This window comes from Podarcis bocagei (genome assembly GCF_964188305.1).
Source record: "Podarcis bocagei genome assembly, chromosome: 8".
Lineage (NCBI taxonomy): Eukaryota > Metazoa > Chordata > Lepidosauria > Squamata > Lacertidae > Podarcis > Podarcis bocagei.
In genome coordinates this window covers 11,678,216-11,696,603 of record NC_138133.1, presented here as the reverse complement: position 1 = coordinate 11,696,603, position 18,388 = coordinate 11,678,216, and the positions used below count along the sequence as shown (strand labels likewise).

The 18,388-nt window shown below is 45.3% G+C and overlaps 1 protein-coding gene across 1 annotated transcript in view; it reads left to right on the top strand.

The window, feature by feature from the left end:
* The first annotated feature begins 887 nt into the window (after positions 1–887).
* Positions 888–18,388, top strand: part of GABBR2 (gamma-aminobutyric acid type B receptor subunit 2) — a 305,888-nt gene continuing 288,387 nt past the window's right edge. The window contains exon 1 of the mRNA XM_081206236.1: positions 888–2,086. Within this exon, the coding sequence (XP_081062362.1) occupies positions 1,742–2,086 (345 nt within the window). The 5' untranslated portion in view covers positions 888–1,741. The remainder of the gene's footprint in view (positions 2,087–18,388) is intronic.

Below are 18,388 nucleotides of genomic sequence, written 5' to 3'. Positions count from 1 at the left end.
TCATTGAAGTCTCTCAGGTGACAGAACTTGAGTTGGTGCTGCTGCCCAAACCAGAACAAATCCAAACAAGCTCCCCAAGTATGAGTGGCGCCTTGCCAGGGCTCGATTTGCCTCCTGTTTTTGCTACTTTCCTCAGATGCGGGAAGAGAGAGAGCAAGAAAGGAGGGAGGTGCTGCCAGGCCTCAAAACATGGCTGGTGGGCTGCCTTTGGCTTAGCAAGCCCTGCCTTGCGCAGGCCTGGAGGAGACAGTTGAGGGCTAGGCCATGAGACTAGGAGCAAGGCATCGGAATAAATGAGAGTAAGACAGCCACACAGGTTCACCTCTGCGTGTTTAGAGGAAGTTAATGGGGAAAAGTGCATCGTTCCTGAGGGAAACGAAAGAATAGGTGGTGGAACTCTGAACGTGAAGCCAGCAGTGGCGTAGCGTGGGTTCTCAGCACCCGGGGCAAGGCAAGTAATTTGCGCCCCCTAACCCGGGGCAAGGCAAGTAATTTGCGCCCCCTAACCTGAAGGCTGGTGCGGGGAGAAGGTCTCTCCGCCCCACTGCCAGGCTTCGGAGGAGGTCCGAGGACAGTGGGGTTCCTGCTTCCTCGAGGAGGGCCGGCCAAACGCGCCCCCCCCCAAATGTTGCGCCCGGCACCCCTGGCACCCCCCACGCTACGCCACTGGAAGCCAGTGCCCCAGCCCAACGCCTCAAGTCTTTCCCAAGGGCCCCTCGGCTTGTGCCCAGCCAACCTTTTAACTTTGAAAAACCAAAACAAAGAAATGATAATAATAAGAATAATCCGTGCGTCACGTGTGTGGGAAAGAGAGGGGCACCTGAGCACGCCACCGCCTCGAGGAAAGGGGCAGACGCCGCTGCGCCCCCTGCCTCGCCGTCCCTTTCCCGCCTTCCCCAGCGGCCCTCTTTCCTCTCCCACCCGCCCCGGCCCGCCTTCCAATGGGCTGCTGGACGTGCCCAAACCCTCCATCTCCTCCTGCGTCTCGCGTTGGTGTGCGTCGTCTCCTCGGCAGAAGAGCCGCCGTCCCCCAGCGGCAGCCGACCAGCCCTCTCCCGCCGCCGGGGAGGAAGGCAGGGCAGGAGCCGGGCGAGCGAGCCAAGAAGCCCAGTAGCGGGAGCCGAGAGGTGGCAGAAGGATTTGGGCGGGCGCACGGAGGGGCTCTCGCCTCCTGCATCCAGCCGCCGCCGCCGCCGCCGTTTCCCCCCTTTTGGCCGGTTTGTGCGCGCCACTCTGCGCGCGCTGTGTGGCGCGGCGTGGTGTCTGCTTGCAGCAGCGGCGGCGGCGGCGGCGGCGGCAACGGAGAAGCACGGCAGCGGCGGGAGGGCTCCGGGGGAATGCGGCACTAGCGTCCCCAGCCTTGTGGAAGAGCCGAGAACCCCCCTCCCGCCCCAATTGTTTTCCCCTCAGCCCTCGTCGCGTTTACGCGTCGCCTCCGGAACCTGCACGGGAGCAGGGAGGCAAGCGCGCGCCCTCGCCCAGCCTGGCTGCGGCTGAGTGAGGGGCTGAGGAGGCGCCCTCGCCCGCCGCTTGTGGACTTGGGGGTGGGGTGGGTGGGAAACGGGGGTGGCGGGCAGCGGCTCCGTCGCTGCTGCTGCTGCTTAGTGGTTCCATTTGGCCGCCCCGAGGAAGGAGCCGGCGCCATTGCCAGGAGGATTAGAGCCGGGGGGGCCGCAGCGTGCGCGCCCCTTCCTCCCTGCCGGGGCCATTGCCTGGCAGAGGGCAGCGGGCGCCCTCGTGCATGTGCCCCCCTGACCTCTCCCGCAGGATGCCTGCCTTGCCCCGGCGGCCCAGCGCGGCCACCACCTCTGCCTTGCTCCTGCTGCTGCTGCTCCTGCAGCCGCCGCCGCCGCTGGTCTCCTCGGCTTGGTCGCGAAGCAACTCCCGGGCGCCGGCGGGGTCGCTGCCCAACGCCGCCGCCACGACCCCCATCGCCATCATGGGCTTGATGCCGCTCAGCGACTCGGTGGAGAAGGGCAGGATCGGCCGGGGGGTGCTGCCGGCCATGCAACTGGCCATGGAGCAGATCCTCAACGAGTCCTTGCTCGACCCTTACTCGCTGGACCTGCGCTACTACGACACCGAGGTGAGTGGGGCGGGAGGGGGCTCTCTCGGCGTGGCCAGCGCCGGGCACCTTTCGGCGTGGCGGGAGGGCGACACAGTCCCGTTGCCTTTACGCCGGATGGATGGGGCAGAAGGTGGGACCTGCCGCTGCCAGAGCCTTGGATGCCGACCTGCAGCCAGCTGTTTGGGCATGGGATGGCAGGATGAGTGCTTCCAAGGGGAGGCCACCCGTTTAGATGGAGTCACTCGAGTTCCTGTTTGGGTTCCTCCTTATAAATGCATATATAATTTAGATGCTATGCTGCAAGAAGCAGCGCCTGGCCTTGGGCAGAAGCTGTGCGAGTCCAAAAGGGAAAGAGGAAATCCTGTTGGAAGGGACTCCAGCTGTTTCAAAGGGAATCACTCCGATCCGTGTTTGTGTATCTCTCCAGATCCCTTTCCCCCGCTGCCAGTCTGCAGCAGCAGCAAAGGCTGGCCTTGGATGGAAACGATGCGAGGCGGAAAAAAGGCATTTCGAAGAGACTCCAGCTGTTTGGAATGGAATCACTTCGGATCTGATTCTCGCTGCCCCCACCCCTTTTGACATGCTCAGTGGCCTGGCTTCCACCACGCCACCAGAGGCTGGTGTTTAGCGAATTTGCAGCTGGTTTCCCGCGGGCAGCTGCTTCCTGGCCCAGCAGCCTGGGCTCAAACCTGCAGCCCTTGGCGTGCCGAGAAAGCGCCGCCCGTTATTTAAGCAACAGATGCGCGTCAGGGATTTGTGGTTGGCGAGCCGCGAGCAGGCGCTTGGCCACCCGCATAGCTGAGCTTGAGCTGAGCTGCAGCGTTTGCGTACTTGGAGCGCCACTTGATGCTCTCCGTGAACTCCTGAAGGGCGAGCGGGAGGCCAGTCGGATTTCTAGCGCTTAGCGGGGAAAGGGAAGGCAGGCAGCAGAGGGATGCGGCGGGTGGGGTGGCTTGCCCTCCCCCCTCAAGCGATGCGAGGGGGCAAAGAGAGGAGGGTGCCGGCGGCTCCGTCTTTCAGGAGCAGCTGTTGTGATCCGTGGACACGCTGCCCCCTTCGGAGCGTCCTCTCCTTTGCGCTCCTCTTGGCGCACTCTCCTCTCTTGTCTCAGTTCGCGCTAGCTGGTTGGCAGGTACGGTGGCACACAAGACACAGAGGGGCTTGTTGGGAAACGGGGAAAGGATGAAGAAGAAAAGTGCGCGAGGATTTGGCTGGCATTCTTTCATCAGTCGGTTGTGCAAAACCAATCAGCTAGTGCCCAGAAAGAGTTAATTTTGCAGTTCCCCCCTCGTCGTCGTTTGTCTGCCATGCATAATTCTTCCTGTTAATGCTGGGTAACACATCTTGTGCACTTAGGCTGGGTGGGCCAAGGGCAAGGGACCGTTGCAGAGCGCTCAGCGGAGAATTCCTTAGGCTGTTCGGTTTTCGTTTCCTGATCATTCACACGAAGTTATCGAGGGGCTTTGTTGCGGACACGTTGGAGGCTTATTGTTTTGTGCTTGGATTTTTTGGTCACAATTCAAGCAAACGTGTTTGCGGCAAATAAATGCTGATTCAATGTTGGCCCTTTCCTGAAGGTGGCAGCAGTTTCTTATGTAATACTTATGCCTGACGATCACTGCCAAGATAACCCTGCTGTAAAGAGTGACTACAGAGAAGAAAGGTTAACTGTCCTCGTCCAAAATTTGTCTTAAGGTGACACCATGTAGGCTTCTTCCATTTTGCACTTGGTGTTTGGTAAAAATACAAATCAGGAGCAAACGAACATGCTTCGCTGTCATATACTTCATTGCACCTTTTGGTTTTTAAATTACTGGTTTTATTTAAATATTTTCTGCATCGTTCAACGTAATGCCCTTTCCACATTTGCTTAGGAAGGAAATCAAGGGACAGCAGCATTTAAAATAACCATTTTATGTGGAATTTATGTGTTGAGCAAGGGTACAGCTTTGGTCATAGCAAGACTGTAATTCCTTATCTGTAGAAAACTGAAGGCAGGGTGATTATGATACTTATTTTTGTACAAATATAAATATTTGTCTATAAATTATCACCTTTGGTGTGAATTATTTGAATGAATGGCTTGAAAATGAGATTGTAATGGTAACAAGTAGGCAGGCAGTGCTTATTTCTTCATACGTCAGATGAAGAAAAGTCAAATTTACTTGAAAAGCATTTGGGATTTTGAAAACATTCATTACAACCTAAAATTCAAATAAGGAGGAATCTGTTTCTATAAGGTTACATTTGCAAGCATATATGAGAAGATATAGGTTGCAATCCTAGACCTGCTTGCCTGGTAGTAAATCCAATTGAACTTAATAGTGCTTACTTTTGAGTGTCATGCATAGGTTCCCACTATTAAACAATCTACAAAATGTGGAGTTTTGGAAAAGTGAGACCCAAGACTGTAGTCCTTGGTTGATAACTGTAGCATCAACTGAGAGTGTGCACATGTGAATGTACCATCACAGACAGAACACCACAGGCAGAACTTAAATATCTTATTGACATCAACCTCAGATGAGGCTGCCCCTGGAGTGGGTCACACATTCAGATTCCAGTCATTAGTTTAGGATGCATTCATTCATAGATTCATAGAATCTAATGAACAGATAATGATTACTGTTGGAATTGAGCTAATTGTGATCTTTGAGACGTTTAAGTATATATAATCTTTCTGTCATGTTTCAATATTAAGGAAAATGCATTTTTTGTTGTTGATCTCCCATTCCAGTTTTAATTGTGTATACAGGTAGTTATGTGACTAAATGACCCTTGTGTTGCCTTCCAACTCTGCAATTCTGATTCTAGTTGCTGTAGAATGTGGATGGGTTGCACATCTGAATGCGTGTATTGCTAAATGCAATGAGGCGACATCTGCATCTGAATGTATGTTCATGTTCACCCATAAGTTCCCGATCCACTGACAGAGATCCATGCATGGAAGATGCTTCTGTGTGTGGATCTCCTTTTTCCAAGTGGAGCATGAAGATTTAGTAACATCCTTTTTTTAAAAAAAGCACCTTTTTTTGTACTCCAGGGAAGAAATCCTGTAAAATACCAAGGCAGACTTTGATCTTCTGAGTAGTTTCATGCTTGTTAACATACATTTCACTCATTTACTGATGTTAAACAGATATTATTAATAGCAAAAAATGTACAAGTTGAGCTAATGGAAATATGGAAAAGGAAGGAAGCATGTGTTCTAGGCATTAAGCAGGTTTTGCATCTGTGAAGAGATGTAGCTATCTCGTCTTTTTCAGTATTTGCCACATGAATTTTTTACTATAAGAAGCTACTGTAGTTATGATGTAGGAAACGGAACTGTATAGTTTCTGAGAGCCATGTCACATGTGACAAGCACATGAGTGTGAGTCTCTCCATGTATAAATGGCTTACCATGATTGGTGGCCTTGTAGGGGAGCATGCACAATCTTACACCATTGGTCTTCAACTGGTGGGGTGTTAGCACAAACCAGTGACACCCAGCACTGCATGTCTCATTCTTTTCTTTTGGTAAAACCTTTTTCTAACATAAAGAGGTTGTGTATATGAATGGATGACATGGGTGGGGGCGTTGCCTTCCATTGTATTTACTTTCCACCAATTACTTCCCAGGAACGCACTGTTGCTTGCTAACTCACTTGTACTTCACTCTGAATGGGTTTGTGCTCTTGGCATAGATACCTATTAAACAGGTTTATCGGCTGAACCTGTTCAATAGGTGTCTATGTCAAGGGCACAATCCCATTTATATAAAACTGGGATGTCCAACAGGTCGATCATGATCTACTGGTAGATCCCTGTGAGGTTTTGGTAGATCGCGGTCAATCTCTGGCTCCCTTTCCTTAGCATCACTAAAACTGACTCCTGCCTCGGCCCACCCTCCATTGTTGTTTGATCTCTGGAAGGGAAGACGGAGCTTTGTCTGTGCTGCTGTTTTCATCCATAGCGATCTTATTGTGAGTGACCTTACCCCTTTGTCCCTTGCCTTTAACCCCTCCCAAAAAACAGAAGTCCCCCCAAAAAGCTTTTTTTAACCCCTAAAAAACAACGGGACTCCTCCTCCGTTTTCAACTTTCAGCTGAAAACGGGGGTAGATCACTGCCAGTTTTTAATTCTGAAAGTAGATCACAGTCTCTTGAGAGCTGGTCACCCCTGATATAAAACAACCAAAGGGTGTGACTCTTTGACTTGGGTCGATATAGGTAATGTATAGATTTATTTTCAGAACAATTGCTCTTAAAGTGCACATTGTATTTTACAGTCTAATCTCGGGTACGGCCAAGAACAAGACTGTATCCTTTATTTCCTCCCCAATGAATTTGTTTGCCCTAGAATTGTAGAGTTGGAAGGGACAACAAGGGTCATCTAGTCCAACCCCCTGAAATGTGGGAATCTTTTGCCCAACGTGGGGCTCGAACCCATGACCCCGAAATTAAGAGCCTTGTGTTCTACTGACTGAACTGTGTTGTAATATGAACAATACCAAATGATGCCCCCTAACAGAAAATGTCGGTCCTATTGCTGCAGGCTAGGGTTAAAGGCAGATCTTGTGGCTAAAACATCTGACACCATGGGTGGGTTTCAGTGTAATGCTAAGTGGGTATGCATGAGTGGAACAAGGTCAACTTGCCTAATGGGGCTTTCCCCCACTCTCTTCCTATGTGTGCCCCCAAACCCATGATGGACTTTCACCAGGCTTCCAGAACAGATTTAGGGGGCGCAGGCGGAGGAGAAGGGGGAAAGCCCCATTGCATGAGCACACCTCATTCTGCTCATGCAGCAACTTAGTTGAATCCTGCCGCCTTCTTCTTTTCAAGGCAAAAAATGATATACATATAGGAAATAAGAAGCAAATGCAAAAAGAAATAGAGTATTGGCCGTGGAGCTGTCCGCGGTGCTAGATCTCTTGAGACCTGTGCCTGCAAAGTGGAGTTGCCCAGCAGTGTAAAAATCACATACTGCTAATATATTCTTGCTTTATTGCATTAGGGTTCATTTATTAAACATTATAAATTGCTCGATATATAGTGATTGCTGTTAACAGAAGTCTGTCAGAGGTTTTTATGTGCAGAAAGGTTAATACCGTCCATTTCTTAGTTGCTCCATCACATAAGGAATGAATGAAGAAGTGATATGCTGTGCTTACCTGAACTGAGTTGTAATGGATGGGTGTGTTTGGTGCCTTGTACTGCACTGTGAGTGGTAAATTGTACAGATTATTTCTTAAATACTAAATAAAAATTGTTCTGAAAAGGTGCTGTTGAGGCATCAGCACAAGCGCTCTCTCCCGCACTCCTGGGATGATAACAAGATCCTATGGTGGCCCTACTTGTTGCCTGACAAATTTTGGCTTACATTCCATAGTTTCGAGAACATTGGTCTCATTATTTGAAAGTGTGGTTGATAGCCAGAATGATCTATTACTGGCTTATGAGTCATCAGGTCCAATTTTGTCAGTACATCACGTGACAGTTTCTGTGTGCTAACACGTTAGGGAACAAAAAGTTAGGCTTTGAATTTAGGACTTTGGTAGTAATTCACGTGTATCTACTCACAGAGCATAAGGCTACCCGCACGGGAACTTCAAGTACAGTGTTGCATCGCCCTGCTCAATAGGTTGAAGCCAATGGGACAAGCAGTGGGTGGGCCCTGGAAATGACAGCTCATTGCTCAGGAGAAGTGGTGGCTGGATCATCTTCCTTCCAGGAAAGTTCAGGAGGACACTTGGAGGGGGGAAAGAGAAAAGAGACGCACCAGCTCTCTTTCCCCTGAAGTAATGTGCTCTAATACGGGACGCGGGTGGTGCTGTGGGTTAAACCACAGAGCCTAGGACTTGCCAATCAGAAGGTCGGCGGTTTGAATCCACGCAATGGGGTGAGCTCCCGTCGCTCTGTCCCAGTCCCTGCCAACCTAGCAGTTCGAAAGCACGTCAATGTGCAAGTAGATAAATAGGTACCGCTCAGGCAGGAAGGTAAACGGCGTTTCTGTGCACTGCTCTGGTTCGCCAGAAGCGGCTTAGTCATGCTGGCCACATGACCTGGAAGCTGTACGCCGGCTCCCTCGGCCAATAAAGCGAGATGAGCACCGCAACCCCAGAGTCAGCCACGACTGGACCTAATGGTCAGGGGTCCCTTTACCTTTAATGTGCTCTAATACTGGGCTGTTGAACTCAAAGGCTGAAATCGGCATACAGACTGCTTAGCTCTTAATTACTGGGATTTAAACACCCTAAATGTGTGCAGGGTTGTGGCAAGGATCTTTTAAACACTGTGCAGAAAATATTGAATGTGAAATAAATTTATCTTAAAAATGATTTGTGACATGCTGTTATTTTCAGTGCGGTGCCTGAATTTGAAGTTGTTCCATTTCCGTGAATTAAACCCAATATTTAAAGTGAATTTTTTATTCAAAAGCATTATACACCATTTTTGTTCAGGGTCATGTTTGGTGGCAAGGCTAAAGAGGTACAGAGATTTTTTTTTAAAAAAAGTTATCCATCCTAAGGTTTTGGGGTGGGATGGGCTACAAGCCCGAATGAATTAATGAAGTAACAAATGTGTTAATGAAAGAGATTAAATTTAGCAGCACACGAGGAACAGAATCCAGCATTTTTCATCTTGCAAGCAAATAAGTTTAGCACGCGCTTACAAATGATTGTATTTCTACTAATCAATAGCACTGAAAAGAAAGTTAAAACAATACTGCCATGTTTCTAAATCAGGACCTAATCTATTGCAGTTGCTTTAATTTCTCTGTAAAGCATGATTAGGGCCTTATGAAAATTCTGTACACCATTTGGAGAGAAAAGTAAATGGAGGATTTGGTCTCATGTTTATAGCACAGTTACAGAAGCCCGTACATATTTAGAATCAGGGGCATGGTGTTGCGCATATTAGCACTGTTTTTGCTTATGTGCAAAATTTCATGCATTTTGGGGAGGAATTAGTACAGTATCTATAAAGGGGTGCTCTGGCTCATTCCTGCCTGGAACCCATGATGCCTGGTGCTGGCTCTTTGGGAGAAACCTGTGGTTAATGAAGTACATGCCTGCTTGCACTTTTTCTCTCTTAACTGGAGAAAAACTATCTTAGCAAGCAGGAGACTCAAGTTCAAACTCCACTTGGCTATGAAGCTGTTGTGAGGATAAAACTGGGAATGGGGATCATATATGTTGCCTTGAGCTCATTGGAGAAAAGGTGGGGTATAAATGAAATAAGGTAAAATAAATGTAGTTGGGTCCCTAGATAGGGTTCTAAAATGAAGTTCAGGGCTGCATCCCAATACGGCCTGACTGACATTGAACAAAAAAAATCCCCTCCAGTTTTGATTTGACTGTATTTTTGTTCAATCTAACAGGGTTTCCTCTTTAATTTCAGAATCAAATATGTTGCCAACAGTCATCCAGTCAGTACCTGTACTAAAAAGAATACAGTGGTACCTCGCAAGACGAATGCCTCGCAAGACGAAAAACGCGCAAGACGAAAGAGTTTTCCGTTTTTTTAGTCGTTCCATAAGACGAATTTCCCTATGGGCTTGCTTCGCAAGAGTTCTTGCGAGTTTGTTTCCTTTTTCTTAAAGCCGCTAAGCCGTTAATAGCCGCTAAGCCGCTAATAGCCGCTAAGGCACTAATAGCCGTGCTTCGCAAGATGAAAAAACCGCAAGAAGAAGAGACTCGCGGAACGGATTAATTTCGTCTTGCGAGGCACCACTGTAATTGCTGCAGGTCAGTAATGCCTAGCTTGGTGACTGGGGCTGTTGAGAATTGTAGTCCAAAACATGTGGAGGCTCCCAGATTAGGAAAGACTGAAACATTTTTTTCTGGCATCATGATTTTGATGCTGTGGCCATTGTTGATCCATTTGCTGTTTATTCTGTTCTGTTTTCTGCCTTTTGGTTAGCTCTGTTGTCACCTGTTAGTTCATTAAGGTGTGCAACCTGAAGTATTAGATATGAGGAAGATGGGGACTCTATTCCTTTCTGAACTGGACTTTCTCTCTCCTGCCATTTTCTGCAGGCCACAAAGATCTTGTCTTGACATAACAGGCCTTTTGAGGATAAGAAGTTTTTTCCCCATAAGATATGCTGCTTTTAACAGTTGTACATTTTCCCTTCCCAGTGCTCCATTGCTTTATGCACATTATTTCAGTGAAGGTTAAAACAACTCTATAATTACTATCCCCATATTACAGCTGGGAAGGCTGTAGCCTGCCCAAGGTATTCCCTGAGGGTATGGCAAAACCCAGGTAGGAACTTGGTATCCAGTTGCTAAAGGCACAGAATATCAGTGGAGGGATGGGGGAACTGCCATCCATGCAATCAGGAATACAGTGGTACCTCGGGTTACGAACTTAATTCGTTCCAGAGGTCCATTCTTAACTTGAAACTGTTCTTAACCTGAGACACCACTTTAGCTAATGGGGCCTCCTGCTGCCACCGCGCTGCCACCATGCGATTTCTGTTCTCATCTCAAGCAAAGTTCTTAACCAGAGGTACTATTTCTGGGTTAGCGGAGTCTGTAACCTGAAGCGTCTGTAACCCAAGGTACCACTGTATGGGTAAAGAGTGCGGATACTTTTCTTTCTCTTTTATTGCAGATGTATGGCAGACTAGGTAAATTTATGGTAGGCTACTGCATCTGCTTACATTTCTCGCCAATCCTGCCTGCCCTGTGTTCATGCAACTCTAGGATTTTGATGAGGCACTACAAATCCTCCAATGGAGGCTGCATGATGACTGCCTTACCTTTTTATGTATATAGGAAGAAATAGTTATTTGGTCTCTTCTATACATCCATGCCAGATAGCACCTCACATCTCTACTAATGCCTGCATTGAAAGAGAAGCTGTGATGTCACAATCCTATCTTGCTTGGCAAACTTCAAATTACATTTGCTTGAAAACTTTAATAGTTATGACAACATTGCCCATTGAATACGTAATTGAATACAGTTATGACCCTGATACTGAAACCTGACAGCTAAAAGAAATCCCCAATGCCCAACTTGACTGGTAGTGTATCTATTCATTATGTTTCTAATTAATTTTATGAGCCTATGCATGTCTAAACAGAAAATCTTCCATGCCACATCATCGCACAGTTTATAAGTGATTTTGTGTGTGGTAGTGTGAGAGAAAGAGGGAAACTTAACAAAACACTTATCCATGTGGAATTCTCTCTGACTGGCATCATGCATAAGTCAGGCTATTGGTTCTTACATTTGCTGTGTTAGCAAGTCTGTGCAAAGTGCTCTAGGGCCACGGATGGCTTGCATACCAATACCGTGTGAATTTAGTTATGTGGAATCCAGTACCGGTGACTTTATTCTGCATGCCTTTCATCAGGTCTCAGTTGTCCACAGTGGAAGTCTATACATGCCCACTCAGGCCATGTACTCAGTACACCTTTAAACACCTGTGAAGCACATCTTTCTCTCAAAGTGTTCTGGACACTGTAGTTCATTCCTCACAGAGTTACAGTTCCCAGCAGCCCTTAACAAACTCCTGTACCCAGAATTCTTTTGGGGGAAAGAATGTGCTTCAGAGTAGGATGTGCACAGCCTCAGAAGAATTCCCCTTGGAGTTCACTGGGACGGACTCCCAGGTAAGTGTGTATAGGAGTGCAGTTGCCTTAAATACTAAGAGAAGATAATTGAGTTTGTAAAACCAGCCAGCTTGAAACCTGTATGTCCTAAATGTGTGGTTTCCCAGGCAACTTTAATTCTCCTCTCTGTTGAGGCAAGTATCCTGATGGGAAAAATAGTATGTAGTCATGTAACCAGGGAATGTTTCATAATGCCTGTGAAGAAGAAAGAAGCAGCGTATGGCCACACAAGCAAGTGCAGATCTCAGGCTCTCTCACCAAGGCATTTAAAAACAAACCAACAACCCCTTTCCTTATACTTTTTTTTTTGTAAGCAGGAAACGACAGGCCAAAGTAAATGGTGACCATGTGGGAAATAAGATTCTCCTGTTAGCAAGCTGGAAGCTTGAGCCATTAAACAGTCTGCACAGATGAGCTGCAGTGCTTACTGGCAGCAGCAAGAGGGAAGATAAAGGCTTGAGACTGCCATGTTTGGCGCGGAGCTCTTCCCATTGGAGCTAGAGAAATATTAGCAGCAGCTTGATGTGAAGAAGTCAGCAGGTGGTATGCACACATTTTCGTACAATATTGCACGCCTGCTGATGTGCAGAAACATCAAAAATGATATTTTAAAATATGAAAATTCCCATGAACAGACAGATCTGTATCCTGAAGAATTATTATTCTAATATGTTTATAAATTTGTCAACTAGGGGGTGATGAATTGTGCTAGCGAAATGTCCAAAATGACAAATATTTAAAATTAGACTTGGCAGAACAGTTTGCCTCAAGAATTATTCTTGTGAGGAACTGATTCACAGCAGCACTGCTGTGAGTAGGATTACTGTCCAAATTGGAAAATCCAGCCTTGGAGAGCAGTTTATCCTTTAATAACAATTAGCTCTGTTCTCAGAGAGACACAGCAGCCCAAGGAAGTAGCAACTTCAAAATGTCAGACTGACAGACAAGCTGGGGCCTGTTTGCTCTAGAGATGAAAGCTCTAAAGGGAGGAAGGAAGTCAGAGAGAAAGTCTGAGGAATATGTTTACTTGGAAATGGAGGACGGGCCTTCTGGTAATTTGCACGCTGCTAATGATCAGATGTTCTGAGGAGCGACCAACTGCTCGATCTCGCACTCTCATATCCATTCTTGGGCTTTTACCTGTCAGTCATTTTACAGGGCATGGTAACCTAACAGCAGGTGTATTACCTGCAATTCATATAGCCTTGCAACATTTACGCAGGCACTCATGGATTCTGAAGAACTACGAACTCCAAGTAACATTAAAGGACACTCAGGTAAATTCTAATGCACTTGTTAAAAACATTTTGGTTGTGTGTTGTTTCGAAACCCTTTAGAGTTTGTTACTGTCCCTCTCCCCCACAGTTCCCTCATATACAAGGGGATTGTGCGACGAGGCAAATTAGTTCTAGAGTCCTTAATTTTCTCTCTCATACTTTCTGTTGTGGATTACAGTGGTGCCTGAACCTGAGATACTTTTAAATAGCATCTAGGATGATCAAATGCAAAATGGGGCAGGGCTCTTTTACAGCCACAGCTATCCTGTTTGTCTCCTAATATATGACATTTCATAATTTTAAGTCAGACTATTGATCCGTCTAATCTAGAATTATCTACCCCCAGGGAGCAGCTCCTCACAGGGCCTGCCCCCAACCCACCCCTCAGCACTGTTACCTGAGATACCTTTCCGCAGAGATGCTACTGAATGAACCTGAGACTTTCTATATATGAAGCATTTGTGCCGTGTGGAATTCTTTGTTTCACGCAGCTGAAAGCAGAGGGGCCCTTTTCATCTATAGTTTCTTTCCATCCTAGTGGTATATAAATGTCATATCAAAGGACAAGGTGAGGTACTTTATCAAAATGGCACCACTGCACAGTTTCTACTCAATGAAATACAAGTTTGTATGTCTCAATGTCTCAAGTGTGCCTTAAAAATCATTTATGTGCATTGCCTCATTTGTGGGAAAGGAGAGCAATGAGATTGGTGGACACAAGATCTACAGCATGTTTCGAAGGTCTGTTTCTTGGATGTATTAAAAAAAAGAAGAAGCAAAAAAAATGGTATTTAAAAGCAATGTGATGAGTACCGTACATGATGAACACAAACTTTCCCCCCTTTAAAGATGGGGTTTGAACCATGTGGGTGGGGGATGATTGCCTCCCACAAGGGCACCCTTAATGAGGAAGACATTAATACATTAAGGTTGAAGTTATGTGCACATTTACTTAGGAATCAGCCCATGGAACAAAAAGCAAATGTGGTATGGGAAAATATGTAGAATGTCCCAGATTCAGTCTCTAGCTCCTCTAATTAAACTTTGAAAGCTCTCAGGTAAAAAAAAGGACCAGGAAAAGACTTTGGATTAGATGGGTCTGTGATCTGAGTCAGTGCACAGCAGCTTCATATGTATCCATAATAATAATAATAATAATAATAATAATAATAATAATAATAATAATAATAATAATAATATACAGTGGTAGTTATAGACCGAATTAAGCATTGCTTTTTAAATCTGATCCACAACTGTCTCTGTAGCTTTTCGGAAATAGAAGTGATCAGGATGCAGTTGACAGACAGGGCTAGTCTGTCTTTTCATGCTGGTATAGAAAAGTGAATTTTGGCGGGTTCAACGTGTCATGATGAAGCTGCGCTTGTTGAATGTTTCTTTTCTACGCGTATTGAGATATATGCAGGAACACTGCCCTCTTTTGCATCTGTTATTTTTACTAGCAAATCTTATCAGATAGATGATTGTGTAGGCCCTGATTTGGTTTTCAGGAGGTATGCATTAAAGCTCACTTTGGAAACTTTGGTTGCAGCTCATTTTTGTTTTCAGCAGGCAATTGATGGGAAAGTGCTATGAAATGAGAAATTCATATGTTTAAAACCACAACAGATTATTAGTCGGTGCTGGAGCAGCGTGATACTAAATATCTCATTCTAATTACATTGCACAACGTAACTGTCAGGTGCTAGAACCACTGACAAAATGTATTCTGCGAGACATGGCTGTACCTGAATGGCTTTTTATGGTAGGTTGAGGGAAAGGACTTTTGATAGTAGAGGAGGCCTGGAGGGTCATTTTGACAATGGCTACTTTTGTTTTGGCAAAGGTCACTGCTGGTATGTGACCCCTGGAGTCCCCAATAATGCTGCCCTTCACTTTAGGTTTCAGCCATCAAGAGGGGAGCGGGGAGCAGAAAGGTGTTTGCTTCTGTTCAGATAAACGTCTAGCTCCAGGGCACTCTTGTTGATAAGATGTTCTCTATTACCATTGTTTGTTAGTATCTTGAGGGCAACATGCATGCAAAGGTTTTTTGGGAGGTGGGATTAAAAAAAAAAATAACAGCAGGATTTTCCTGGGTACTACGCAGGTTCATCATCTCACACTAACTCCACTTCTGCCTGTATTTTGGTCCCTAGTATGTCTGTATGCAGCTCACCCTCTGAAGAAATAGTATCTAAGTACATGTGGGAAAATGTGTCTTTCATTTGACAAGAGCAAAGTTTTTGAGGCTTTCAGTCACGAGAGGGAGGCCTTTTTCACATCAGCATGTTTGCTGTGGAACTTGTGTTCGTTGTGGATGATTCTGGGGTGCTTTCTTGAGTTTACCCTCAATTCACATATGGCACTGGGCAGGTATAAAGGGTCTCCTTGTTACCTTGCATGAACTCAAGAGTGCAACCTCAAACATACCCAAATGCTCCCTCCCTCGTGGCTGCGCATCACATGGAAGATTTGCTGTGCGGGGCAAGCTTTGGTTCGGCATTGTTCACGTAACTGAGGAACCTGTGATGAGTTTCCGAGTTCTGCAGGTTCCCCAGAACACAGTTTGAAAAAATCATGGATATATATGCCCGTCCCTGTCCACCCCCACCTCTGCAGCTTTCTGTGGCAGACATGCAAGGGGTTCTTGTCCTCAGGAGAAGCCGTACCCAGAAGACAGACACAATTGCTTTACAGTAAACACAATCTCTCCTTTGCTTACATGTTGACTGGTCTCTGGCTTATGCATCAGCTGCCATGGGTCCTTGTCACTTAAGACACAGGTTCTTAAGAGCTTTATGAGTGATATTTCTTAGTCTCCCTGTATTAGTCTACTCAGAAAGGAACATCAGAGATATTTTAAATTTCTCTCTGTTTCCATCAGTACATTCACATGATGTTAGCTAGCAGCAGGGATTCCCTCTCCTTTTCACTGTGAAATTCAAATGGAGAACTGGTCAAGTAACCAAACATGATCTGCTACGATAGCCAAGGCTTTGTTGTGCTTTGTAAAATTGTTGTATTCATGTCTCTTGGTGATTAGAATTTCTCTGGGAGCTGCTTACCTGGTTTTGATTTAAAGTTAATGAACAATTGTTAACCTCTTTCATAATCAGAGTCTTTATTTGATTATGAGGTATAATGCTGCTATAGGTTTCCCTAATCTTCCCTCTGAATACTGGACAGAATGATGCTGAGATTTATTTTTTTTAATGCTCATATTAAATGTGAAAAATATATATGTGAAGCTGGTTAACGTTCATTCCACAAGCAAAGGCTAAAATATTTGTGACTTTTTGGTTAGTGAAAAGACAATTGAGAGGACTTATAATAGGTATGCAAAATTACGGACAGTGTTAATGTTCTTTCATGGGAAAACCACCATGGCAGCAATAAAGAAAATGTGAATATACAACACAATGTTAGCGCATCTCTTGAAAGCTAAACATATCAGGAGGATGAAGCAGCAATATTGTCAGCTAAGTTTTAGAACTTCGAAATCTACTTTGCTGACTCTTTGGATCAGAAAGGCGGGATATAAATTAAGTGAAGAAAAACAGTCCTTTTTTATAATAGAAGATCTAAGTCTGCAATCCTGTGCTTGCTTGGGAGTTAATCCAAATGAAGTCAGAGCATAGGAGTAAACATGCATAGAATCATACCGCATCACTGGAAGCTGAACTATATTTGACTTGGAATGCATTTGTTTTAAATAAAAGATGAAGGTAGTGCTATAATGCTGTAATGTTAAAGTAAATTTTTTTTAGTGACCAATATGGCTAAAATAAAAACACTTTCCAGTCATGGTTTTGGGAAGTGATCATACTTATTATTATCTTTTTTTTAAAAAAGATTTATGTCATAGTATTATGAGGCATTTTATTTTAATTTTAAATATGTATATGGACGAAAGACTGTTTTTGGTGCATTTTAGAGTGATAAAATGGCACCCGTGACAAAAATTATAATGAATGTGTGGTAAGCTGCAATAAGTTAACTGTCCTGATATATCACTGCCTACATGGAAACTCTGACATTTTAAAAATATGTCAGAGTAGTGCTAGAGGCATTTACACCTATGGAGACTGCTACCCTTCCATTTTTCTGGAAAAAAAAGTCAGGCTTCCTGCAGTCTGAGAAAAGACACAAGAACCACAGGGATAATGCTGGATGATGGTAATTGGATGCCCCATAAAATGTGAATGACTGAAGCATGACAACTCTGCACTAAACATCTTGTGTGGAAGCAGCCTCCCAGGCTGTTGGAAGGACAGCCTTTCTCCTGATACCACTAATTTTTAGAACATCTCCAATATTTCCCCAGAGTTATGTTAACTGCAGCTGAACCGTCCTACTGTGAACTTGGCCATTATATTCTGATGAAGTGAGCTCTGATCCACAAAAACTACTGCTGCAATAAATTTGTTAAGTATTTAAGATGCTGCAGAACTATTAGCTTTATTCCATATACTGTACAAACCTTTTAGGATTTTCCAAAATCCTGATGGGAAAAAGGAACCAAGAGCATTGTCACATATATTATTCCATGTCAAAATGGCGCAACAGATCTACATAGTCAGCAGTACAACACACTAGAAGATCAAACCATTGTGTCTCTCAAGTTGTGATACGAAGTGCTATAAGTTAGAAGTTCAGGTATATGGACCACCGTATGCCATAAATACATATTTTAAACAGCACATTTCTTTTCAAATCTCTGCTCCCCCACCTTATTCAGTACTAGCACTTAGTGTGTAAAACCGTTAAGGGATAAAGCACACCTCTGTCCTTCAAGAGATGTGATCTCTCAGCAATACAGACTCAACAAGCTGTTCAGCTCAGGCTGAGTTCATGCGAGTTAAACATATCCATTACTAAGGCTATTCAGTTTGCCTAGAATAGACGTGTGCCCTGCAATGCATTAACACAAGGGGAGGTGGGGAGAAAGCGAAGGAATCCCAGCCTGCCAATCAGACTGATATCCATGTTACTCGCTGCTTTCCTAGATTCCCTGTCATCTACAAGAAATGTCTTGATGGCACTGGGACCAGCGGCATCAACACCCAACTCAACACGCTGTCCAAAAGTCACCTGCCTGCTCCACTTGCCCGAAAACACTCGGCCCCTCCCCCCCACAACAAAGCTCTGGTGTGAGTCCCCTGGGCAAGGACAGGCACAGACTCATCAGGTCAAGAGGAGATAGGCATCAGGTATGAACAACGACCCTCACATATTTGCAAATGACATTTCAGTTGCTAAGTCCCACCTACCCTACTCTGCCGTTGCCAAAGGATTTTCAGATTGGAGCATATGAGGATTATACTAAAACTATGGGTGGTTGCTATGTATATACTGATGTAGACAGCAGAGTGTAAAATGTAGCTGGGCGTCTGTAAACATGCAGTGGAGAGCCCCCAGTTGGTTTGGGAATCCCAGT